The sequence below is a fragment of the Nylanderia fulva genome, unplaced genomic scaffold (assembly GCF_048542155.1).
Source record: "Nylanderia fulva isolate GAGA-0341 unplaced genomic scaffold, ASM4854215v1 Scaffold7, whole genome shotgun sequence".
In the NCBI taxonomy this organism is placed as follows: Eukaryota; Metazoa; Arthropoda; class Insecta; order Hymenoptera; family Formicidae; genus Nylanderia; species Nylanderia fulva.
The window spans coordinates 200988-226931 of NW_028190807.1; the positions used below are offsets into that span (position 1 = coordinate 200988).

General features: G+C 31.9%; 4 protein-coding genes and 1 long non-coding RNA gene across 10 annotated transcripts; 3 read left to right on the forward strand and 2 right to left on the reverse strand.

Moving 5' to 3' along the window:
* The first annotated feature begins 147 nt into the window (after positions 1-147).
* Nf-YC (nuclear factor Y-box C) lies at positions 148-2708 on the forward strand. Of its 2 annotated transcripts, none has more exons than XM_029318143.2 (6): positions 148-397; positions 646-949; positions 1170-1302; positions 1370-1837; positions 1917-2090; positions 2181-2708. In XM_029318143.2, the coding sequence occupies exons 2-6, from the start codon at positions 927-929 to the stop codon at positions 2352-2354; spliced, it is 972 nt and encodes a 323-aa protein (XP_029173976.1). In that variant the 5' UTR covers positions 148-397; positions 646-926; the 3' UTR covers positions 2355-2708. The 2 variants fall into 2 exon arrangements, with proteins under 2 accessions (XP_029173976.1, XP_085344694.1); XM_085488568.1 differs by having other exon boundaries at positions 808-949.
* LOC114942720 (uncharacterized) lies at positions 2604-18579 on the reverse strand. The gene is made up of 13 exons (XR_014926079.1): positions 17536-18579; positions 16881-17409; positions 16497-16628; positions 14433-15313; positions 13389-13549; positions 11933-12380; positions 11144-11457; positions 10734-10885; positions 7674-10651; positions 7382-7515; positions 6003-6600; positions 5143-5594; positions 2604-4776 (listed from the first exon to the last, which is right to left on the reverse strand). It is a non-coding gene; the product is annotated as an uncharacterized LOC114942720 (long non-coding RNA).
* eya (eya transcriptional coactivator and phosphatase 2) lies at positions 9795-21069 on the forward strand. 4 transcript variants are annotated; one of them, XM_029318137.2, is made up of 9 exons: positions 9795-10520; positions 13945-14066; positions 14452-14617; positions 14865-15045; positions 15111-15246; positions 15687-15773; positions 16349-16614; positions 16942-17398; positions 17544-21069. In XM_029318137.2, the coding sequence occupies exons 2-9, from the start codon at positions 13955-13957 to the stop codon at positions 17723-17725; spliced, it is 1587 nt and encodes a 528-aa protein (XP_029173970.1). In that variant the 5' UTR covers positions 9795-10520; positions 13945-13954; the 3' UTR covers positions 17726-21069. The 4 variants fall into 4 exon arrangements, with proteins under 4 accessions (XP_029173970.1, XP_029173973.1, XP_029173971.1 ...); XM_029318140.2 differs by having other exon boundaries at positions 15690-15773; XM_029318138.2 differs by having other exon boundaries at positions 9795-10515.
* On the reverse strand, positions 19491-25745 carry 26-29-p (C1 family peptidase 26-29-p). Of its 2 annotated transcripts, none has more exons than XM_029318132.2 (12): positions 25653-25745; positions 22278-22325; positions 22020-22187; positions 21721-21893; positions 21488-21592; positions 21251-21410; positions 20936-21128; positions 20641-20858; positions 20462-20562; positions 20192-20323; positions 19892-20081; positions 19491-19806 (listed from the first exon to the last, which is right to left on the reverse strand). In XM_029318132.2, the coding sequence occupies exons 2-12, from the start codon at positions 22315-22317 to the stop codon at positions 19622-19624; spliced, it is 1665 nt and encodes a 554-aa protein (XP_029173965.2). In that variant the 5' UTR covers positions 22318-22325; positions 25653-25745; the 3' UTR covers positions 19491-19621. The 2 variants fall into 2 exon arrangements, with proteins under 2 accessions (XP_029173965.2, XP_029173964.2); XM_029318131.2 differs by lacking the exon at positions 25653-25745 and adding an exon at positions 23098-23292.
* On the forward strand, positions 23080-25347 carry LOC114942717 (trafficking protein particle complex subunit 2-like protein). Its single transcript, XM_029318136.2, has 7 exons — positions 23080-23493; positions 23678-23801; positions 24340-24383; positions 24564-24736; positions 24822-24909; positions 24996-25075; positions 25179-25347. Exons 1-7 carry the CDS (start codon positions 23455-23457, stop codon positions 25219-25221), a joined length of 591 nt encoding a protein of 196 aa, XP_029173969.1. The 5' UTR covers positions 23080-23454; the 3' UTR covers positions 25222-25347.
* Positions 25746-25944: the final 199 nt, after the last annotated feature.

Consider the following 25944-nt stretch of genomic DNA (forward strand, 5'->3'; position numbering starts at 1 on the left):
GGGCTTAAATATGATCCTCTGGTCCTATTGGTGGATGTATTTCTATTCCCCGTTTCTGTTGTCTATACTTTTGCATTGAGCGAATTTTTCGCTTTTCTCTCTCTTTGCAACGTCCAATTTTTATGTCTCGAGTCCGTTGTTGTTTGTTGTCCGTGGAACGGACCTATTCGTGTTTGAACGTGTTACCGCATATGTCTTGCTCGGATCCAATTTTTGAGTGATCGATCTGTTTTTAGTTGCAAGTGAAACTTTTATCTATTAAATATCAATTCAAAAGAACCAAGTGTTAAATCAAAGGAAGAATTTGATGTATTCAATTCGTTTCAAGTGCAGAAATAATGATAAATCGCAAGTACATGCTCCGCCACGTGACTGGTTCTTCATGCTTGGGTACATTGTAAGTCGTAAGAAATTTCTGTAATTGAGATGTAGATTTTTATTTTTAACATCTTTTTTTTATATTAACATATAATAATGTATATATGAATAATTATTAATGTTACACACACACATGATGAGATAGAATTTGTAATTCTCTGAAAGAGAATTCGTTTTTTAAAAGAGAGGAGGGACTTTATGCTTTTACGCATGCGCGAAAAAATCCCTCCATTTGATACCACTTGATCGTATATCTATTCTTTGCAGAGACAAATATAGGCGAATATAATAATATGGTACAACAATTGCAAAATCGTAATCATTTTTACTCTTGTGTAAACATGTATAATTATTAACCCAAGTGACAGGTGACATAAAGGAGGATCATAATTCAGTTGATTGTTCTTTCTTTTAATGAACTATTTATAGGAGGTGCAACAGTTTTAATAAAAATATAATTTGAATGATTGCTAAATTTTCTGCAATGATGAAGTTTTCATAATTAAAGGAATTTTACCTTTATATGCAATTAAGTGACAGCTGCAAAAATGTCTGTATTTTTCTTAAATGCGTAAGTAAACATACTAACTGGTTTTTTAGGTTAGATGTTATTATATTTGGTATACATATATATATATATATTTATATTAGTAAAATATAATAAATATATGTACAAAAAAAAAAAAATATATCCTATGGATAAACAATTTTAATTTCCTAAATTTGTCTTTGGAACAATAGAGCCAAGAAGACAAAATTACACAAACTTATATATTGTTATACATTTTTAGAAATCAAGATAGTGAAGTAGAGGGTGATTCAAATGGAGACCTGCAAATTGCATCACCGGGCAATTCCGAGGCCCAACAAGCATTGGCTCACTTCTGGCCAAAAGTTATGGAAGAAATAAAAAATATTACGACAGTTAGTAAAACTAATAATCTAATGAAGTACAGTTCTCTTAATTTTTTTTTTAAATGAACATTTTTAGATGGATCTTAAAACACAATCTTTACCATTGGCAAGGATAAAGAAGATTATGAAATTGGATGGTGATGTGAAGATGATAAGTGCAGAAGCTCCCATGCTTTTTGCCAAAGCAGCAGAGATTTTTATACATGAACTGACTCTCAGAGCTTGGGTGCATACAGAGGATAATAAGAGAAGAACTCTTCAAAGGAACGATATTGCAATGGCAGTTACAAAATATGATCAATTTGATTTTCTCATAGATATAGTACCTAGAGATGAAATCAAACAAAGCAAAGCACAGAATGAAGCCACTGTACGTACATCAATGAACTCTGATCAGGTTCATTACTATTTTCAATTGGCGCAGCAACAAGCTTCGGCGAATCAAGGTGTACAAAGCAGTGGCAATACTACGCAACCTATACAGATTGTTCAACCTTCCAGTGGACAAATTCAGACTATCAATATTGGCAGTCCGGTAGAGCAGGTATACATTTTTTTTTAAACTAATTTGGACAAATTTCACATATTTCAATATGTATTTATAAATATTTTATCAATTTTAGGAGACCAATAATACGAATACAACCCAAACGGTTACGGTTCAAAATCCGCAACAAACATCTGGTCAACAAATTATACAATTGCAACAAGCACAGCAAACACCCACCACTCAGACTGGTGGAATACAAATCGTGCAGCAAATTGTCACTCCTAGTGGTGAAATTCAACAAATACCTGTAAATATAAAAGAAATTTTTCATAAAATATTTACCTAATTTAATTTTTACATGTTCTGCATTTTTCATTATTTTTTTTTTTTTAAATAGATTCAGTTGACTCCTCAGCAACTGCAGATGATTCGTATGCAAGTACAAGGTGGAAGTAATCAACCTATAATAATTCAAACTGCTCCTATTCAAACTCAACCACAATTGATACAAGTTGCGCAAGGTGCTCAAGCTCCAGTTTTCTTACAAACTGCCACCGCAGATACTGAATAATATTAATATTTTAGCTATATATTATAAGCCATATAATATAAGGCGAAGAAGTGTGGATGACGAAAATATTGTTGTGTAATTAGAATTATCAGACAATTAATGTTTAAAATACACACACACATACCTTTTTTTATTATTTTTAAAGCAACACAAAATAATGTCACAGAAATTGAATGAATCGTCTGGTAATTATAATTATTCAACAATTAATTTAGAATAAGTGTTTGTTGTGATGAAATATGCAAAGCATTTGAAACAACTAAATTTTTATTTGCACAAGGCCTTTTCACTTTTCATGCTGTATCTTCAATCTCATGTACTCTAATTTTCCTAATATAATTTTATAGAAAATTATATACTATTATTTATTTCTTATCTTTCGTAATTAATCTAATTATCCTAAAATTATTTTAATTATCCAAAAATTTTCGATATTTGAGGATTTAAGAATTTTTGTTCATATGATCGCGTGCATACAGACGTTATGTTATAAGACGCTGATCGAAGGGTTAGTCACTGAAGCGAAATGAGGTGAATCGAGGCGATGTAAGGTGAAGAATAGATAAGCAGCCAACGCAAGATGTAATCTGATTCGTACGTCGCGTTTTTTAGCTGCTGGCTGCTCGCTTCGCATGGCTGAGCTTAGGACTGGCTGGTGCAACTTGTATTATGTTTCACGTTGCTGCGGTTGTTGTCTGGCGAGTCCTGAAACTCAGAATCTTTACAATAGTTTCGAAATGTCGCGTAATAGCGTGTCCACATATATTATTAATTTTTTCACAGATTAAATTCAATACTAGTTATCTTAAAATTGTATGTCATTTTAAAATAACTATGCATTTATTAATCAATTGATCGTCATGTATGCACTTATTACAAACGTGCGCTTTTATTTACTAAATTTCTTTTTGTATACTTATGATATTTAATTATATCATTTGCATGTTTATATATCATTGTTTAATTATATCATTTATATGTTTATATAGCATTGTAGCGATAAGGGCATTGCTTAATTATACAAGCATTGTGCCTCACATTTAAAATATTTATATACAAGATCTATTTTATAAAAAAATATAGAACTAGTGCAAATGAGATTATAAAGACATGTATATATATGTAGTTATTTTGTAATCTTTTTATATATACAGATACAGATATATATAATAGTATTTATTTTTAATCTTTTTTTTAATTATAATTATGAAATCTTTGATTTACACCTCTACCTAAATATATCCTATATAATTTTCGTCCAAGTTAAAATTTATGTAAGATGGGATAAGATATTGAAATAAGGAATTTCAAAATTTTGAAACAATTTCGAAAATAAAATATTAAAGTTTATAGTTAAAAATGAGCAAGTCTTCCCTGATGCATATTCGATTTTAATTCGTCTATTTACTAATTCTAGCGTGAATAAAAAAAAGAGATTTAACTTTGATATACACACAGAGAATGTGTTGAAAAATTATACGAAATTTTATCTACAAATTTTTTAATCAACTTCAACATTTATTACTAGTAAAGATTTAATTAAATAATCATTTTCTAACGTTTTCAAGAAGTTGATAATGTGTTACATTAGAAAGTCTATTTTCAATTAAATTAATAGCTTTGTTTCTCATTTACATTTATAATGATTAATACGTAAAAGCCGGTGGCTTTCAATCTCACAACGATGTTTAAGGGATTTTTTAAATCTCATTTATGAATAGTCAGCACAATTCCAAGTATATGTGACATTCCAATTCTCAACTATGTAATTTTTGAACATTGTTAGGCGCATATTCTAAACTAGGATCGTTAGGATCATTAGGTGTCTACAGACGCGTCCTTTTTATTAGCACGGAACAAAGATGCGCTTTCCATTTAGTGACGTTGCCACTAGCGATCCTGGTTGTCAAGGGAACCACATGGATAGCGGCGTCGCGATGCCGCATTCATGCGAGGATCCTCATTTTCGGACATGAAAAATTACGCAAACATATTGGCAGTGGAGTTGAAATTTTCCACGTCGCTCTAGAAAAAAAATCGAGTCTCCATACAAATAAGGATAGAGTTGAGATCTCGGCGCGCTTTTAATTAGGGCTCGAAATTACACCGCGGCTCTGTCAATTTTCGATTTTAATTTAATTCCCCGCCTCTCGATAGATCCTTTCCACCCCGTGATCTACGCCACTGTCGGAATACTCGGATTTCACGACATGTTTACAAAGATCCTAGAGATAAGTTGAGAATGGCCGCCGCAGCCCCATGCTTCCTCCTCCTTCTCCTCCTCTACCATGGGTGTAAGGTGACAGCTGCCTGCGCCTGCGTTGCATGCACACAGGGTGTCCTTGCCGAAAATCATTCGTTCGTCATCGCCGCGGAATTTGAGGATCTCCGGCCGAGAATGCGGCTCAACTGCGCGCATATTCTGAAAAAATTTAATATCAATATAAATAATAGTAAATTAGAGATTTCGGAAAAGAAGAATTTATCCTCATCTACATCCTTATCTAACAAATATAAAGTATCGATAACAATAAACACATATGTGTAACTTATTTAAACCATATTTGGCACATAAGATGCGAACAAAAAAAATATAATTGACTTCATCGATTATGAACAAAGTTTTTTTTCAACAGCCTCGTTGCAGGAGGATCAGTTTTTACAAAGTCCTTTTCTTTTTTCTTTTAACCGGGTATCATATATACGTTTTGTCTTTGTATAATAGCGAAACACCCTGTATAACGAGAAGGGAGAACGCACATTCGTACATACCTATCTACCTACTCACATAGACAGAGATATTTCCTCGTTGCATACATATATCCATTTCCTAACACACACATCCTCGTGCAAAACGGGGATATATCTCTCGCGCTTACTTAGCTCCGGCCCGAAACTCTCGCAGGTCCTCTAACATATGTGTGTTTGTCCATTTTTGCAGGACCGTACTTTAAGTATGTCACGTGTTTCGCTTATGCGTTGATGCGATGTTATTTTGCGAAAAAAAATCGCCTTTTGCATATCTGCTAGTCCTAGTGGAATTGGAATTTCCTATGGAACTTGATGATTCGCCTTCAATCAATATTTTTAAGATTGCTGGCTTTACTTGTACGCCAACTCGTTAATTTTTTTCGGATCCTCATTGACGATGAGTGTATTGATTGTATATCCATTAACCCTTTGCAATTCTTTCGTCTAAAGGTAAACTTGACATGATTCATAACAATCCGCCGTGTAGGTCTACAACAAACACACTCGAAATAATGAATGATTATGATCGATAAACCGTAGTTTTAGGTATTTTCATAAAATTCTCTCAAGATAACATATATTGATATATTGCGTAATACTGATTACATTAACACGAAAGATTAATCATCCAATTTTCATATGGAATTTTAATATCTGACAATGGATCATCAAATTAACTTTTTCATTAATTTGTATTTATATTGTATTATTCGTTAAGCTTTCTTTTTCAAAAGAATGTAAATCATAAAAATAAAATAAAATTGAAAGAAAAGAGAAGATATATTTTTCAATGAGAAAATTATTTGTTAAAATAAGAGAAATAAAACTTATTAAATAGTGATCTCGATAGTCTAAGGATTAATAATGTTATCCCGGCATCAACAATAAAACGCATACCTCAGGGCCTACTTCGCAGATCCCACGACGACACCGTATACGTCTCTATGTCCCTGCATTTTTCCTGGAGCACACAATGAGGTATACATACACCTGGGTGGTCGTCACATATATACGCCTACTATGTATATTAATATATCTTGAAAATAAGGACCATATTTTCATAGAGTAACTTCAGAGAAAAAATATACATGTGTATATATGCATTTTTTTGCAACTTGCAAAAAATTCCCTTATTAAAGGATATCGTCAAAACCATTATTCCGCCATTTCTTCAGCGGCTGCGACCCACTGCAGAATAATGTCGACGCCATGTCTATCTTTCCGGCGCGTCTTCTTTTATTATCCGCTGTCTCTGCGATAGGCGAACTCTTGGGAACGCAATAATGTCCGTCACACGTTAGAATCGATATTTCTTTCACGAAGCTGGTGTATCGCACTTATCTCGAAGAGTAGTAGCACGATGCGAGAGTTGCGAGCTCCCTCGGGAAGAAGATTGAGAATTTCATTCGTACGTGGAAAGTGTTGAATTCTATAGATAATAGAACGAAGAAACTTTTTGTCATGAGAATTCCAGCGTGCATTTAATCCATTTTCCCTAAAATAAAAGAAAAAAATTACAAACATATCCTTATACGATAAAAGATCTTATATATAATTCTATAATAGCATTGAATAAATATAGCAAAAAAAATTTTACGCTAATTCTCTACTTTAATTTTTTGGCAATACGTTTATTTTTTATATTCTAAAATCACAGAATGTTCTTTTTTCTAAAGATTTTATATAATTTCAAGAATTTATCTTTTTCCTTAGCGAAAATATCCAGGCATCGTTACAATTTATAATAAGTTATAACTTTTCGCAAAACTTGTGGAAGTTGAAAGATTAACAAAACTATATATTTTTTTAATTAATCTCGGGTCTTACTTAGAATTTTAATTTAAAATTTAATTACAAGAATATATATAATATAAAAAATATGATGACTTTCCTCAACATTTTTATTAAGGGAAACAAATTGGCTAAAAAATCTATTGTTAAGAAATATTCAAATCCTCATGTGACATTCTTTATATACAGACAAATATTTTATTGTACATATAAAAATGAAGCATACATCTCTTTAAGGTAGCTTATTTCTGAACGACAATTTTACTTACGCAATATCGCATTTGTATCCATTTGAAGTAAATGGACAGTACGTATTGCGTAATATAAGATCGATGATCGGTCGATTTCAATAAAGAGATGAACATGCATGATAGTCAATCTTTCTCAGAAATGCGAAGAGATCCTTCTGTGTTTGATGTACTGTGAAAATACAAACCGGAGGGTTGGATTAGCCGTACTTATCCGACCCTCGCATGCTTACTCACCGTTATGTAAAAGCATTATTCTCCTTTGTCATTCGTCACAAAGCCCTGATCAAGATGTCGATCGCCATATATTCCCCGAGAACATATACATTCATTCGCTATTCTATCGTCTAGTTTTAGTGAACACGATTTTCCTGAAAATTAATATCGATTAAGAATTATATTTCACAACTACGAGATATTGTTTATTATTATGTACATTCTATATATATATATATATATATATATATAACAATCAAATATTATTGATCGCATAAGAAAGCTTCGAAACAATTGCGAACAAAAAGCGTACCGTAGAATAGAGCTTAAAACGGGAAAGTTTCTTGAGATGCTTTTATGGTAACGTTAGCAAGAGACTTTTAACGAAATTTGAGAGTCCATCAAGTTGGTGGAAAACATACAATGGATGTTGGTATAGGATGTAGAAAATTATATTGCCGCCCGTGTTATTCTTCATTTTCGTCATATCGTCCTTGAAAAATGAAGACTCACCCTCGATGTTACAGCTACATTAGCCGTAAAGAGGTTTCAAGTCTGAAACATTAATGAAATAAAGTTTATTTTGGAAAGAACAAGTTTTTTAAAAGAAATACATTAAGAAAAAATTAGAATAGAATAAAAATAGAAGTCACGAATGTTTAACTAAAATGTTAAAAATTCTAGTTCTTTTTCCAATTTTTTCTTATTCATAACTTCTTTAACAATAGAATGTTGAAAATTATGATTACAAGCAATTTCTTCATTAAATTTTACAAGCTTATTTATATAATAATCATAAAATAAAAGAAAAAAATAAACAGTCAAATATTTTGAAAGCGATCTGTGATTAAAGATGTGCAAGTTTCTGTCAATTTATTTTAATCTATTTTCAGCATGACAAATGTAATTCTTTTTTAATTTTAAGGGTTGCGAATGATGTTTCGAGCGATCGTTGCTCGCCCTCCGTTATTTCACTCACAACACGGGCCTCAATTTGTTTTGTCACACAGTGACAGAGGAAGCGGACATCTCTCGCGGCGCTTTTATCGCGCCGTAATCGATAAAGCGAGGAAAAAAAGGACGCGGGAACATTCTCGCCTCTTCCAGGAACCTATCGAGTATGACGTATTGCCTCGGTGGCGTGGACCTCCCGTCAAGAATTCTTTATCTTCCCTACTCTTTTCTCACGACCAAAAAAAAAAGGCAGAAAGACCGAGAAAGAGAGTCGCGTCACGATTCGCAAATATGCAAAAAAAAAGGAATATATCGATGAATTTGAATTCATAAATTTTGTTTTCTGAAATCTCTATTCGGTTGAAACAATCATTTTTCCGACTTGTAATAAGCATTGTATTATTATTTTTTGCTCGATGCTAATTTATTGTCAAAATCGGACAATTGATTGATAGCAGTTCTGATGTCTAGCACGAAAAAAATTAATAAAAATATGTAAGATTAAATCGAAGTATGCAAAAGTATTTTATATGTAAAACTACATATAAATACATTTTCAATGTAGAAACGCGCGTGACGCTTCTTCTCTTTCTTTTATCCTACAATACTAATTCGTAAGGTTCTAAAACACGTATTCTACGACTCTTATCTAAGATCGCCTATATAGATCCTTTTAATCGCTGTTCTTTCTGGAAAACCTGTCCCGCGCAAGAGAGGAACGTCATTGCCGAGCGATTTGTACAAATAAACGGTGACAGAAGGTGACAATTATGTAGGGGGAACGTAGGACCATCTTTCTCTTCCGTTAATTCAGGACTTCTCTTTCTTTCTCTCCTTTCTTATCTCTATCTCTGTCCTCTTCGTTTCTCTTTCCTCCTTTATCTCTCGCGCCATCGCCTACCATGCGCGCGGCTCTAATTAATGAGCGATCTGTGTGCGTCCGTCTGTGAGAGCAAGATGAAGAATACAGAGAGAGATAGGGAAAGAACCAAAGCTTTTTATTACGATATCTTGATCCTGAAACACAAAAAATTGATGTATTATCTAGCATAATAGTTGTACATAATATGTAGAACATAAAAAAAGCACATGTGAAAGATATGAAAGAGAAGAGAACAACGAATAAGCAAAAGAGAGAGAAAGAGATGAAGAAAGAAAAAATGCAATATATGATCCTGGATGAAATTTCTTTAGGATGAACATATGATGCATCTGAAACACTCATGGAACATTCATGGAGCAATTTGGAGAAAACAAAAATAGAAGAGAGAAGAAAGAGGAAAGATAGAGAGAGAAGAGAACAGAAAAGTGAAGAAAGATATTAAAGGACGAAAGGTAGACTGTGAGAGCACGGAACAAAGAGAGATGAAAGAACAAGATGACAGGGACGAACGCAGAGGATGGGCAGGAAAGGTGCGGGTGCGACGGAGAAGAGCCGAACGAGCGGACGACCACGTGACCATCGGGCGGGGGTGGCAGGCGACATTTCGCATGCTCAGAACTCCACAGGCCGCGGCGTATCGCACACACACGGCACAGCATATATACGCATACCTCTCGAACGCGTACTCTGCGCGCCGGGAAACAATGGTAGCGAGTCCGTCGCGAGAATAATAAAGGATCGGGATCTCTGCGATCCTCCTGCGAAAGAGCTCTGTTCTGGGAAAATACTCGTAAACGGGAAAAGTTGCTCTCGATCCTCGCGATCGCAAGTGGATTCTTTGGTGGGGTGCAACCCTCGGGCGGAATCCAGGGTGATCCTGCGGCGGGAGAGATCCTGCTGCTTTCAGCGATTCCAGTCTCCGCTCTCTCGCGAACATCCGATCTGTGTGTTCGATCGGACCTGGATATTATCTGTGATTTCGACGAGAGACGGTGCCTCCTTCTGCGTGCATGTGCGCGCGTGTATGCCGGGCGGTGCGCGAGAAACGTAAAACGGGCAGGGAGGATCGTAGACGAGCTACGACACGATGTTCCCGTGGTCGCGAAAAGTGCGAGAAAAGTGAATCGGAATTATAATTATTATGCGCGTATCCGGATACGCGTTTACGCGCACGTAGACACACACGTACGCACATACGCGCGTTACGTTTACGTTTCATCTCCGGGATATAACGATGCTGTTGTCGGGAGAGAATCGCCGAAGGCTTCCTTGAACGTGCATCAGTGGATATCCTATCTCGAATCTGGAGTAACGAGACGTAAGGTTCGCTCAATTTTACTCAATTAGACTTGTCGTGAAGAGAGGTTTTCTTTCTCTCTCTTTCCTGAATTATGTTGTTTACTTGGCGTAGTTTTCCTTTAACGACGCAAGAGTAGATCTTTTACGTGAGGTTCCTAATAAAAAAAATAGAGTTAGTGAAGAAAATAAAAATACGGATTGCTTTGTTTTCAAATGATTATATGATAATAATCTCACCTTTTAGTCAGATATAAGTTTCAATTTTCCAATCATCACTTTTATTAATTTTTGATCTCTGGCATATCCAAAATCTTGCGAGAGAGAAATAGAACAAGATCGACTTGTTTAGATAAATTCTCAACTATATCGCCGTGTTTCTAGATTATATTCTGAAAAAATACCTTTCGTATTAATAGAAAATATAAACTATTTCAAAACTATTATATAATTTATATCGAAAAATTCAAGAATAACATATTCTATCGAATAAATTTTATTGAATACTTTCATTAACTTGATCTGCTTAATTAAAATTTAATTAAATTTAAATTTAATTTAATTTTAATTTAAAATTCTTCTAGAATTGCACATTTTTCTTCTCCATATTTGATAAGAATGGTGAGAAATTAATATTGAGAATTAAATACCAGTTTATCTTGGCGCGTGATAAAGTTTTCCGAGTGTAAAGTTTTTCCGAGGAACTGTATTAGAGACGCAAGAGTCGCTGTTCGCACACACGCGGAAACGTCATTATCAATTGAGCATGCGTAACTTATGCATCTCATTCGGCTCGTTAGGACAGTAATGTATTTTAATTGGTCGTTGCGTAGTATCAAACAATACATTCCCTCCAAAAAGGCTGATAGTTCCTCTTCTAAATACGTAACGCTGATACAATAAATTGTCGTTCCAGTATTAATCCTTGCAAGCGTGTTTACTTCATAGACAGAGATTGTGAAAACTGAAATAAAAAAAATGAAATGACTTATTATTGTTAGAAAGATTCAATCCAGATCTTCGAAAAATAATTTAAGATTACTTAAGCAAAGATTAAGATTAAGAAAATAAAATCGAATTAAAAATAGATAATGAAAGTATGAATAAAATTAATGTTTAAAAAAATCTATTTCATGGTATCAATTATATTATAAAATTTCATGAAAAAATTAGCAGTAATAAATTAAAATTAAAATCAGAATATTATAGTAATTTGAACAATGACACGAATCTGTTGTCAAAGAGAACTTGGAAAATTTGAAAAAAAAGTAATACATTTTTTTAAATTAAGTAATGAAGTGAAGTATCTTATGAAAAGATCTATTATAGGACTTAATGGTTAACATATTTTGCTAAGGCAATAATAAATTCAGAAGCTACTATAAGTAGGAGTAAATAGGAACCCCGGGGCGGAAAAACAATATTTTCAAGAGGCGCACCCTTCCTAAAGACTTTTCGTTTCTTCCTTCTGACACGCGGCTAGGTAGGCTCCCGGACAAAAAGCTTTTGTCTCAACGAACTGTAGCCATCCTTAGCGCTTTGCTTTTCCTTTTCTTTCTTACGGTCGACGACGTAAGCCGACCCGAGTCTGAAGAGTCCTGCGGGCGAGAGAGACCGAGCCGGCATTCCTCTCGTTTCGTTGCATTTCCCTGACGCTTGATGGACAGACAAGCAGCCAAGCCAGACAGCAAGCTAAGCAACTCACCCGCGATAAACACTTCGGCACGGCCTTTTGTTTAGATAAGCGGAGTGCCTTTCATCTCTCTCTCTGCTTATACGGCGAGATGAGCAATAATGATATACAGGGTGACAATTTCGTATCCGTGACGTAACGATAATAAGTCCCTCGATTAATCCGCAGGCGATCTCGTAGAGAAAAATATCAACCTGAAAAATTATAATTTAGAATTAATATTCAAACGTAACAGATAAAAAAGAAAATCTTATTCTCTTTAACTGCGCATGCACTGTTACACGCGTTATTTTAGCAATTACTATAAACCTTGTTCACCTTGATTAATAAGAAATATAAGTGTACCATGTTCTTATTTTTGTTTCTTTAATTTACTTAATTTAATATATGTTATCTTTATTTTGAATCGTTTTGTAATTGTTGAGTCAGTAATGTTCATTATATTTGTGTGACCTTTGCTAGGTGAGATAAACTTTTATACTTTTAACGGTAGAATCAGTCGTTACAGAATTGTCGAAAACGTGAGATCGTTGCACAAAAGACGCGATTTTTCATCTAGATCCGAGATGTCGTGCATTCTTTTATTTAATTATATTATTAATAAATCAACTTTATAATCACTAAATTATTTAACCAAATAACACATCCTATTAAGTAAATTGGATATTATATTAAATATTTTTTGTTTTTTTTTTCAAATTTAATAATATCTCAAATGATTGCACACAAATTTTAACGCGATTCCGCAGGTGAGAGAAGATATTCGCAACGCTGCAGAATAAGTTTGCGCATTGTGTACATGTACGTATAAAAATCTAGAAAACTATTCATTGATGAGAGTATCAAAATTCTTCGCTCGAGATAAAATTACAAATCTTAGAAAACTATAGCGGCAAAAAAACTAAGTTAATATTTATATATAGGTATCCTATAAGAATGTTCAACTATCATTTGTGTATAAAATTTCTTATCGAGGATCTTATTCAATTTTAAATATTGAAAAAATGTAACAAAGCTATATGAGATGCACTTATACTCTCATTTAAGAAAAAAACTGTCCTTAAATTACGTCTGCATAGTTACACCTTGGTGCTTTCGCGTAGAAGGTACTTTCCATAGCGCGATATATGTATGTTATATACATATACACGCATAACAGGGCGGAGTGCAGATAGATAGTGACTTGGCAACATAAAGAATACATAATGTAAAGCATCGTGAGAGGTTCCATTGGCTGCTTTAGGTGCCTCATGGTGAACGCCTACCCAACCAGTCACTCCTCTTCGACACGCAATTGGCAGACAATAATGAAGTTCACACGCGAGCGAACTCCTGCGATCTCGCAGGTGCAATCTTCTTTCACCTGTAGAATCACGTTAAAGTGCAATCATTTGTTATATGTAATAATCATTAAGTTAAAAATAATAGAAAACTTATATTATTTAATATATTATTATTATTATATTATTTAATATAATAATATTAATAGATATGTAACATTAATATTATTTTATATTTATTTTATATTACATAGGATTTTATGCCTCGTCCACGACTTTCTTTTTATATTTATATTTGAATTTTCAAATCTTCCCGCAACAAAGATATATCGAGATATATCGCCAAGATTTCGATAATTTTTAAATTAGAATAATTTTCAAATTAGCACAAATTAAGTTATTGCTTTCATTAACTCGTAAATCATCCTCTTTCATTCTCTTTTAACGTAACAATGAATCGATGATTTATGTCATGCAGATAGAGTGATATGTTAACCGAGGACAATGATCCGACAAAACCAGCAGGGGTTTTAGACAATGCTGGCAACGTGTCTTCGTCGACTGAAGCCTCGGTACAGCATCCTCGCACTGTAAACAATGGTAAATAGCAAGATCTCTAATCTCTACAATGACGTGGAGTGAACGTGCACCGATCAAATGACATATACATTTAGATATCTCGCTGGATAGATCAAATAGATAGATTAAATATTATTAAACACCGTTATCTCTATATAAGCAGGAAAAGATGATGTATGTTTTATACAGAAATAAAAATTGAGATAAAATTAATAATCACTCATGTTAATGATCGTTCATCGGTGCACATATGGTTCGTCATTTTTCTTCATGACTTTTACTATATAAATCTTGCCTACTTTTTGAAAAAACAATCGAAAGATTGACAATTATTATTAAGTTAAGCGCGTAAATATTTTAGAAAATAATATTTATATGTTATATTACCTGTTAATTTTCATACAAGAGACCGAAGTTAAAAACGAGGTGCAGGACTGTCCCGAAAACGATAGCGTCCCCGGTGGCGAACTCTACATCGATGAGAATGCTGAGGAGAAGGAACAGGAGTATCCGGATTCGATGGAAAAGACGGATTACGGATCCCTGTATGATACCAATCAATATTACAATAGGTATTTAATTTGCACATAATTTGCCGATTAAATAATGATACAAAATAATTTACGATAAAAGATGATATTTTGTTTACTCGAGGAATGTATTTTCAGCATTAGATAAAACATGAGCACTTTTTAAAACAAAATTAGTACCATTATTTAATCATTGGACTGTATTATAATTAATTCACGTACAGATAATTGTTCATCAGCGTAAAAACTTATCTTTTTCTGTTCGTTTTCCTTTTTCCATCTCGTCTAGTCTATACAACCCGCCGCCTTACGGATCGACGACAGTTTCGAAAAACGCGAGCTTGCAGAGCACGTATCTAAGCTCTTACACGTCGTCAAGCTCGATGACGCAGTATGCACCTTACGCTAGTTACAACAGCGGGACGACGACATTCCCGAACGTCGCGCAGAATATATCATCAGCCACCCAGGTGATCATTTCATTTTCACAATTTCCTCCAAATGCAAATGTGACACTTTTCATTCTCTCTTTCAGAAATTAGATTATAGCGCTTACAGCAGTAGTTTATACGGAAACGACAGGGTACCGCTTCAGTATTCCGGATATTATCCTGTACCCGGTTATCACGCGCCTCCGACCTCCTTTAACATCGGCAACATCAACTTTGCTGGTAAGTTTTTCATTAAATCACACGCTCTTTTAGTTCCTTTCTCTCTATCTCTCGTAAACGAAATTTCCTGTAAGGAGAAAATAAAATACAATGTTTTACATAAACTATTGTTAAAAAATTATAAATCAGTAAAAATAAAATGTATATATACATACATATATATATATATATATATATATATAGATATTTAAAATATATATTATATATTTATAATAAATATTTATAATATAAAATTTATATATATATAATATATATAGGTCGTTTATTCGAGAGACATAAAAGTTCACACTTTTGCATTCATGCCTATGTGTCACATATGTGCTTTGTAATTATTCGAACCTGTCTATATTTTCGTAGCTTTTAAAATAAACTAAATCATCTGCATCATTTAATGCTTTTTTATGTCAAATATTTGTAATTAATTATAATTGTTTTGCAAGAAGATTCAACAAAGTCCGCGCTCACTTTGGATCCGACGACGCATGATGCGAGCGATCTCACCGCGAGGGAAACAGTAAACATTGAAGGTAACAAAAAACCGATTTATATCTTGCTTTGTTGTAACACGCATTTTTATAGTTTTCAAACCTTTTAGTCGCAGATCTAGCCATTTAAATCTAACTGATTTTTGTTACGTCTAGTTAAAAAACAATATCTACGATATTTTCACGTAGTATATATCAGAGAAAAAAATAGTCACCATAGCTAAATTTTAACTGTCCCTATATTACAACTTAAAGTTATCATGCCTAAATTTTAGCTATGGTAAGTAATATTTTTTAGCTATAGTTTAACGGAGAATTCTATAACTAAAAAAACTATCATAGCTAAAATTTAGACATGATAACTAAAGGTGTAATATAGAGATAACTAAAATTTAGCTAACTTATGGTAGCTAATTTTTTTATAGCTAATATACTCTATATATATATTTTTTTTTGGTAGAATATTGCGTGTGACATAACATTCGCTTGAAATTTGTGTCCATATTTGGATAAAGAAAATATAGAATAATATTTTTATACATTGTTCTCACGTAAGTGGGATCGAAAGATATTTATCGATGAGAGCGACACTTTCACAAATGTTCTCGCTTTCGTAGTGGCGACGACGAAGCCATGCAGGCGCGGAAGGAGGCAGAGCGGAAGCGGAAACAGTATCGGTTCGGCGGATACGACGGAAGCCGGTCCCGAACGTATATTCATCTGGGATCTGGATGAAACCATAGTTGTATTTCACTCTCTGCTCACCGGACAATTCGCCACGAAGCACCGTAAGGATCCAGCCCTTCTGGCCCAAGCGGCGTACAGAATGGAAGAGATGATATTCAGTTTAGCAGATACGCACTTTTTCTTCAATGATGTCGAGGTGATAAAATCTTCCTGTTACACATAACTTTTATATACATATTTACATATACATAATATTAATTTATTAAAAATAAAAAATAGAGCAATTCTTCTAGATATATAAAAATGTATATATATGATTCTTTTATTAATATTTAATCAAACTCTGCGAATATTTAATATTTAATTTAATAATTACAATTATGTATAACATTTTGTACTTGACAAAAGATATACAGAATGTATTACTTTGTATGTGTTATTCATAAATGATAGTTCAAGTACCTGGTTTGTTCATATAACTTTAATGAAAGCTCTCCAGTATCTATTTTCTTTTTCCCCGTAGGACTGCGATCAAGTACACATAGACGACGTTTCGTCGGACGATAACGGACAGGACTTGTCGTCCTACAACTTCACGACCGATGGTTTCCAGTGCGCGTCCGCGAATAACGGGATATGCCTGGCGTCTGGTGTACGAGGCGGCGTCGACTGGATGAGGAAGTTGGCATTTCGTTATCGTAAGATTAAGGAGATCTACTGCAATTATCGTAACAACGTGGGCGGTTTGTTGGGCACGGCCAAACGCGAACAGTGGCTACAGTTGCGTTCCGAGATCGAAGTGCTGACTGATAAATGGTTGACGTCGGCCGTCGAGTGTCTTAACATCATCAATAAGAGGAGTCATTGCATCAACATCCTGGTGACGACTACGCAGCTGGTACCCGCGCTCTCCAAGGTTCTGCTCTTCGGCATCGGCGGGATATTTCCCATAGAAAATATATATTCGGCCTCCAAAATTGGTAATTTTATACTATATCAAACAAAGAAATAATTAAATTATTATATAATATAAATTATAATATAATATAAATTGTACATTAGAAATTAGACATTTTCGCTGTTATTTTTGTGAATAATAGCAAATTAATTTTTTTACCGTTTTAGGAAAGGAGAGCTGTTTCGGCAGAGTGGTTGCCCGATTTGGACGTAGATGTACGTACGTGGTGATAGGTGATGATTCAGATGAAGAGACGGCAGCTCGAGCGCACAATTTTCCCTTTTGGAGAATAAATAGCCATTCGGATACTCAAGCCCTATACAATGCCTTAAAAATGGGGTTCCTTTAATCAAAACAAAGATACATATATACGAAGAAAATAAGACGAGGAAACGTTTCGGTCATATGGAAGATTGCATTGCATCTAAAACAAAAAGAAAAAAAATGACAAAATTATGCTTAACTGTACTTCACCTTCTCTCTATTTCTCTGAAACAATTTTTATCATTTTTATAACTTATCATTACATATACATATATGTAAAAAGGAGGCTCATCGCCTCCATCTGTGGCTATATTCGCCGATATCGAAATATTTCATGAGCTCGATAGGACATTGACGTATGTCCGTAAGTGATATAAAATGAAAGTAAAATTTTTAGTGATAACGAGTGAACCATCTCAGAAAAAAGTTCGGATATATAAAGATTTATGTACAAGATTCTTGCGGACTTTTGGCTTTAGCGTCGACTCTGTAGTCGCACATGTACTATATAAACTAAAAACAAAATCTGCGAAAAGTATACATATATCCTTCTTTCATGTACTTAAATATTTATCATCTGCGTCATTTTACTTTTACGATAACGACGAAGTTCAACAATTTTTATTAATGTACTATGTCAGATTTTACCAGAGAGCAATTTTTCATTAAGACTTGTTTGCTACCGATATAATTTGTTTCATGCATTAATATTATATCTTATTGATATATATATAATTATATATTATATATAAATATAATATTATTATATAATGTTATAATATATGTATATTATCAAGAGACACTTCACAATGTATTGTTTGTTTGCTACCGATATCATTTTTTCATGCATTAATATTTTAGTTATTCGCTTTCTTTTTTATATCTCACATTGATATATAATATTTTATATAATTATATATTATATATATAATATATATATATATATATATATATATATTTTATAATATAATGTATAATATATTATAATATATATTATCAAGAGACACTTCAACGTATCTAATTAAATTTATTACAAAAAATTAATTTAATAGTTTGATACACGTTTCCAATTTTTATCTTGATAAATGTTCTTTGTATTACGTTTATAATTTCTACATTCCTTTAGTTTGTACGTACGCAGATATAATTATAAGCAGCATTACTTATGTATATTTTGAAAGTATCCATATCATGAAACATTACTACACGCTCTCCATTACTGGACATAAATGCACACATGCTCTAGGAAAAGTATTTATATATTTGTAAAAATATATAGTTATTATCGCGTATTTTGAACTTGTACAAGGCTATTTGACAAACAGAAAAAATGCATTAATTAATATAAAAAAGAAGAAACGAATTAGTATAGTTGCTAATTACGGTTGACATCGTTATGTGTAAAAACAGTTTATAAAAATTTCTGAATATATATCGTATTATTCGTTAACAAAGCTATTAATAAAAATTAATTGAAAATATGATATAGCGTTTGTGTTTCAAAAATTGCAAAATTTATCAAAAAATTATTTATAAATTAAAAAAATCGAGTCTATAAAATTATGTGATACTAATTTAATATTAGTTCTCTGTTCTGGAGATAAATATAGGATTCTTTGCTTGAAGCATATATATGCTCATTTTTAAAATTTGTGCAAATGCTTTTTATTAGAAAACATTTTATTTCTTCTATATTTCTAATTATTTCTAACTATTATATAATTTCCATATCTTAATCTTCCTTTAGCAATTATATAAATAGTAAGTAGAATCTCCAACAATTTATTATAGTTCATTTTTATTATGAAACATGTAACTAAACTACTAAATATATTTTATGTAGCCTCTCATAATTTTTCTTTTATTTATATTTATGTTTTAAGTTTAAGTTAACTGAAAACTTAGAGAGCACTATATAATATTTTAGTTCCTAGAAATATAGAATAGATAATTTCTTTCTTATAAAGAAATAGATATATTTTTACATAGTAACATATGTAGGAGCAAGAAGAACTCCACAATCGTCATCTTTTTGTGCCATCAGAATATATCCATCATTGCCCCAGTAATTTGACCAGGAGTTCTTTATCAACCAATAACCCTTTCCATTCATAGTGCCATAGCCAACGGCCAAAACAGCATGATCTAATTTATCCTCTGTATTGCCTTTTGAATCCAAAAATATAGTAATTGAGTAAAGAAACTTGTAAAAACTTTTACAAATTGTAATAAAAGTATTAAAATCTCATACCACAAGTTGGATCGTAATACACTCCGTGAGAATAGAACGAGAACGTTTTATGGGAGGCGTCGATAGCGACGGAAATTGGACCGTGCTTAGCAATGGCAATTTTCAAAGCGTCTACACTGCGTGGAGTAACATTGACGAATCCTGTAATCTTAGCTGTCAACGTTGCATTATTTACATGACAGTATCCATCCTAAAAAAAAAGAATCATCTTTATATTTTTCGTTTTGTATACGCAATAAATATAAGTAATTATATCAATTGGCCACCTTTGTCTCTAATAAATGTAATGGAATAATTTACCTGTCCCAAATAACCACCATAATCATCTTCGGTAGGTAAACCACCATGTTTCATGATCCATTGATATGCACGGAAATCTTCTCCACCATCACATCCATTATTACCAAAACCCCATGAACAATCAATAAGAGTCTGCAATATTCATGTTTCATTTATTATTACCTGTATAGTACATTAACATTAAAAGTGCCAAATAAAAACAATAATAATCTCTCACACAACAGAATAATAAAAATTTGTACATTCTGATACTGATTACAAATTGCTTACCTGTTGGGATAGTCTCACTAACTTATTATGCTTCAAGAAATATGCGCCTTCTATTGTTCCAGTAGTACCAAAGCTCCAACAAGAACCACAAACTGATTGATCTGTTAAAATAAAATACATTATAACAACATCTTAGTACATATAATTGCAAAGTGCGATATTGTATATGAATTATATACCTTTAACTGGTGTCACAGCACCATACAATCGCCAATCTATACTGTCCGGAACATTTGCGATTTCCTTCTCGATATCATGTGGAAATGGTGCTCCACCATTGTAACCTGGAGTGTATTGTTTGCCTCGTAAAGCTTTCATTTCGAGATCACTACGATCTGTCAAATGATTTGCCTTTAACTGGTAACCTAAATTGGCGCGATTTATAGAATGGATAAATCTGAAATTTTTACATAAAATAACAGAATAATCTTTATAATATGTACAATGTGTACTCTCTCTCTGACAGAACTGTACCTTATATTTTGTCTAAATAAATTTTTGCGATACGTGTGATCCAATTCATTTTTGTAATGTTTCTGATGAGTCTGCTTGAATATGTCAAATGCTTCATTTAAATGATCTTCATAATTATGAATAAATTCACGCATTGGATTAAAAGTGTATATGTGTTTTTCACCTGGTCCTGGGAAGCTAATACATGTTGCATCTGCAAATAAACAATATTCTTTTGTAATTAAATTTGATTTAAAAGTAATATTATGATATTAAAAAATAAAATTCTTATCAGGATAAACTAATAAAATTGTAAAAATTAGGTATTTTACATACTTTCTGTGATTTTAAAGACATCATCGGAAGGTTTATCAAAGGAATACCAGTCATATTCCAAATAATAATGATCATAATGTGAACCTAAGAGACTATTAAATCCTTTCATTTCATATCTTACAGGGATGGGCTCCTTAACTTGTGGAAAATATGGTGATTTCTGCAAAGACCATTTCTCCTTTTATACTGTAGATATTATTTTATTGCAATAAATTACACAAATAATCAAATTCCTACTTTATAACGTATCCAGAGTGTATATTTATTCGTTTTTTCTCCAACTTCTTGTATGAGCCGCCATTTCTCACACAACAATCCATTGATCATCTCTTCGCCGATGCACTGTATATAAATTTTATTTTATTAAGTTCTATTATTACATTAAATTAAGTTCTATTATTATATTAAATTAAAAACATATTCAATATATATTTTCCATATTTATAAATTGTTAATTGTATATTTTTTACCTCCATTTCAGAGGCATCTGGAGTAATAGATTGAGGCTGTATCTTCATATCGAAAGTGCCATTTACTTGAAGACATGTTTCTTCATTAACAACAGTTTCGGTAGTAATAGGTGCTATTTTTATGCTGGCTCCATATTGCCCTTTATTTGTCAGTTGAAAAGTCTTAACCATTCCTGTTGAACAAAGAATAATAGGTTTCATATACGTTGCTCATACATTACGTATATATGCTATGTAACTAAATTAGCTTATATCTAAATTAAAAATAGAAGAATGAATAAAGTTTTAAAAATATCTACCTCCATAGTAATCAATCCGACTAGATCCGCTGTTGCCATCGTACCATGCATAAAAAGGCTCTCGGATCTCTGCATATGGTATATACAGAGTTCCTTTTACTGTATATGTTTTACTGAATGTTGGTGCTGTTAAAGTTTTCGTGGAAAACGCCGTTGCATAACATATTCCTATACAAAGTTTAAAGTTATATTAAAGTTATATTTAAAAAAAACTGAAAAGATAAATTAACACAATATATTATATTACATATTACTTACCAAAAAATATTAAAAATATACTACTCCTAAAGTTAGACATTTTCTTTTCTGAAATACACAGCAAAATAAACATATATTTATGTATTTATCAGTATTCCGATAACACAGCTGACCTAATGGGTCACATTGATTGATGGATGGGCACGTATACATTAATCGAATTAATGGTGCACACTATTGCATTTGTCTTGTTTAAAAAGAGGCAACAGGAAAAAAGGCACATTAATGCAACAATGGATATTATCACAGTGACAAATAATGTCATTAAAGAAAAAAGCCAATAATCAGCAATTTTATCTACATAAATATATATATATATGTAAATAAATGTAAAATTAAGGCATACATATATGTATATATGTATTATGTATTAGAGCTTTAAAATATAAAATTACATTGAAAAAATAAAAGTAGATAAAAATAAAATGCCAAAGAATAATTAACAATATTTAAAATTTTGTTGTTCTTTTTTACTTATATTACTGTTGAAAACGTAACAATATTATTTTAATTTATATTTTCTTATTCTTTTCACTTTGATATAACATTCAAATAATTTTTTTTCTCAAAGCAATATTGAATTACTCCGAAAACAGTTTTAACTTCGATTTTTATGCGTTGTGTAACCTGAGAAATATTCAAAATCTCGGATCAAAGTGCATTTTATACAAAATTGAAAATATGTTTGGCGAAAAAATAAAGAAAAAGGTCATTAAAAGAAGTGCTCAATTTTATATCTCGTTGCAAAATGTTATATATAGCGATATATTAAAAAAAACCGGTATCGCTGAATTACAAACATGTGTAATGTGAAATTTACCTCAATTGCGACGCAGACACAGAGATTTGGTTTTCGTCGCAGACACAACAATAATGGTAAAGTGATAGAATACTTTCTCAACTGCGTTTGCGAAACTTCGCGGAAAACGTTCTTTGTATATGTTTATATACAAACATGAGAAGGCTAAATGTCTAGAGTGTGATTCGTTCGACAGTAATGACATTGCACATGTACAGTTCACATGACACTTCTCTAAAGCGTAGTTCATACTGTTATTTTCTCATTTTTGCTGTTTTTAATGAGAATAATCAAAACCGAAAATATAACCGAATGTCATAATTGCTTCTTCTCCAAAGTGTTTATCTGTCAACTCAACTTGGAAATTTATCATGTGCCATGTCACAGCGTACTAAAGTTATTGAATTATACAAAACGGTAAGTGTTCTCTGTCATACATATTTTAATAGTATTTAATAATTAATATTGTGTTCAACATGTAATACCTCATTTTATAATTATTAATATAATTTAGTATTATTTTTAGAATATAAATAAATTTCAAAATTTAATTCTTTATTAATTTTGCTTAAAATTTTCTCTTTTATTGAATTTTTTTCAGCTATTGTTCATGGGCCGAGACTATCCAAAGGGATATCAATATTTCAGGACCAAGCTGAAGAGAGCTTTTGATAAGAACAAGACAGAAACTGATCCTGAAAAAATAGATAAAATGATAGGACATGGTAATTTTGTAATCAAAGAATTAGAAGCTTTATACATGTTGCGCAAGTACAGAACCTTGAAGAGAAGATATTATGACCAATAATAGAGAAGGAAGAATATTGTATATCAAATTGTACAAATGTTTGATAATGTTGTATAAATTCCACGTTAATTGTATAAATACACTGCTCAATCAATGCAGTATACTTTTATAAATTAGAATTATTGATTTGTAATATATACATATATATATGATATGTATACATACACATTTTATATATACATATTTGCATACTGTATATAATACAGTTATGTATCATGTCAATAAATATTAATATTTGTATTTTATATTTTTTAACTATAAGTAAAGTTATCTATTAAAAAAATAGTATTTTAATTTTATTCAAATGACTGCACATATACTATAGTACAGTTACTCTAACCTAATCTTGCTTCTAGTTACGAAATGTTTACCCTCGCGATTATTTTCATCTAAAAGTATATCTAGCAGAAAATGTGTGATATATTATAATAAATCTTGTTATTGCATTTTCGTAGAATCTCCTAAAATGGTCGTTTGTGTAGCTGTAATTGGCAAAGATGCAAGTATATACGTTCTTTTCGAATTTACAGGTTACGATTAAGAACAGAATTTTTTTTTTTAATAATAAATGTAATAAAATGTGTATATGTTTAAATATATCCTTATCCCAAGTCCTGCCTGTCTCGTCAAATTGTAAAGATTAAATTATTCACGAAATTAATGGAAAAATATTTTGCAGAATTCTCCAAAATACATTAAGTGTGCAGATGAAGCTTCTGCTTTACAATTTCATTATAAAGTGCACACGTCGATTGATATTATAGAAGAAAAATTGAATGTAGGAAATAAAACGACAGTTGATATACGAGACTTATATTTGGGCTTGTTGTTCGCGACTGAAGAATATAAAATGTACGTAACGTTATGCAAAGAACATTACCTATTACAGATGTAAATTATATGTCAAATGTATACTTCTATTCATTTCTGTTTTTAGATATGGATATGCGACTAACACAAAGATTAAATTTGTCATAGTGTTGCAGTCATCCAATGTATCATTAAGAGACAATGAAGTAAAAATGGTAATGTTTTGTTTTCTTCTTATATAACTTTTTGATTACTCATTCATTATATTGTAAGTAATCACCCTAACAACTTCTGATTACAGACTTTCAAGAAATTACATGCTGCATATTCCAATGCTGTCTGCAATCCATTTTACATTCCAGGTGATCAAATAGCTTCTAAGTAAGTGCTTCTAAGTATGCGCGCATTTCTAAATCTAATCTATACTTTATATGTATGTCAAAATTAATGAAGATACATTGTAATTGTATACTTGATTTTTTAGATCATTCAATATGGCAGTGTTGGAAATAATGGGTGTTATATAAAATATTCTATAGAGATGTTTAAAAAATAATTCACGTAATTACAAGATACAACAACTACATTACACAAATACTCTGTAATAAATATAAGTTCTATGGTAATAAATAACTTGATATAATTCTCCAAAATACTTGTAACACATTTAATTATTTCGTAAATCTTCATATTTTATTATTTTTCATAATTTTCCTCTTACGAATGTATATATTTATAATTAATACCATATTTGTTGCTAAAATTAATATTTACACAACAAATTTTGCTATAGTAATTCCATAAAATTTTTTCTCTTTTAAGATTTATATCTTTTTTAATCTTTTTTAAGATTTATATTTTTTGATCAATTATAATAATTTTTAAATATGGCATTTCTGTTTAATAGTATATATGATTTTCATTATTGATACACTGTTTGTCTTTCTTGTTTTCTTACCTGTACTTAGCTATCTCTTTTCTTTGCATGTATCTCGTTTTAACATATATGAATCATCAGCGTTCAAATCGGGACATAAAAGGAAATTAATTTCAGAAAATGACATACAACGCGCTCAAAAGAGAAAGGAGCAAATCTCACTTGCACGGTTGAATATCGCGATTTCAACGGTTATCCAAAATCCAAATATCCTCTCCGATTGGCTTATTTCCGCTCCGTCTTCTGAATCGTGTTTCATGATTCGCTCCTCGTTTGTGTCGCAGCGAATCATCGACCGCGTTCAGCAGACTCG

Coding starts and splice junctions, on each gene's coding strand:
- LOC114942717 (XM_029318136.2), top strand. CDS start 23,455: ATGTCACAGCGTACTAAAGTTATTGAATTATACAAAACG. Junction 23,494..23,677: donor TTATTGAATTATACAAAACG/GTAAGTGTTCTC, acceptor AATTTTTTTCAG/CTATTGTTCATGGGCCGAGA. Junction 23,802..24,339: donor AGATAAAATGATAGGACATG/GTAATTTTGTAA, acceptor GCATTTTCGTAG/AATCTCCTAAAATGGTCGTT.
- Nf-YC (XM_029318143.2), top strand. CDS start 927: ATGTCTGTATTTTTCTTAAATGC. Junction 1,303..1,369: donor AAATAAAAAATATTACGACA/GTTAGTAAAACT, acceptor GAACATTTTTAG/ATGGATCTTAAAACACAATC. Junction 2,091..2,180: donor GTGAAATTCAACAAATACCT/GTAAATATAAAA, acceptor TTTTTTAAATAG/ATTCAGTTGACTCCTCAGCA.
- 26-29-p (XM_029318132.2), bottom strand. CDS start 22,317: ATGTCTAACTTTAGGAGTAGTATATTTTTAATATTTTTTG. Junction 20,859..20,935: donor TTATTTAGACAAAATATAAG/GTACAGTTCTGT, acceptor TAAAAATTTCAG/ATTTATCCATTCTATAAATC. Junction 20,082..20,191: donor ATGGTGGTTATTTGGGACAG/GTAAATTATTCC, acceptor CTTTTTTTTTAG/GATGGATACTGTCATGTAAA.
- eya (XM_029318137.2), top strand. CDS start 13,955: ATGTTAACCGAGGACAATGATCCGACAAAACCAGCAGGGGTTTTAGAC. Junction 16,615..16,941: donor TTTTCTTCAATGATGTCGAG/GTGATAAAATCT, acceptor TTTTCCCCGTAG/GACTGCGATCAAGTACACAT. Junction 17,399..17,543: donor ATATTCGGCCTCCAAAATTG/GTAATTTTATAC, acceptor TTACCGTTTTAG/GAAAGGAGAGCTGTTTCGGC.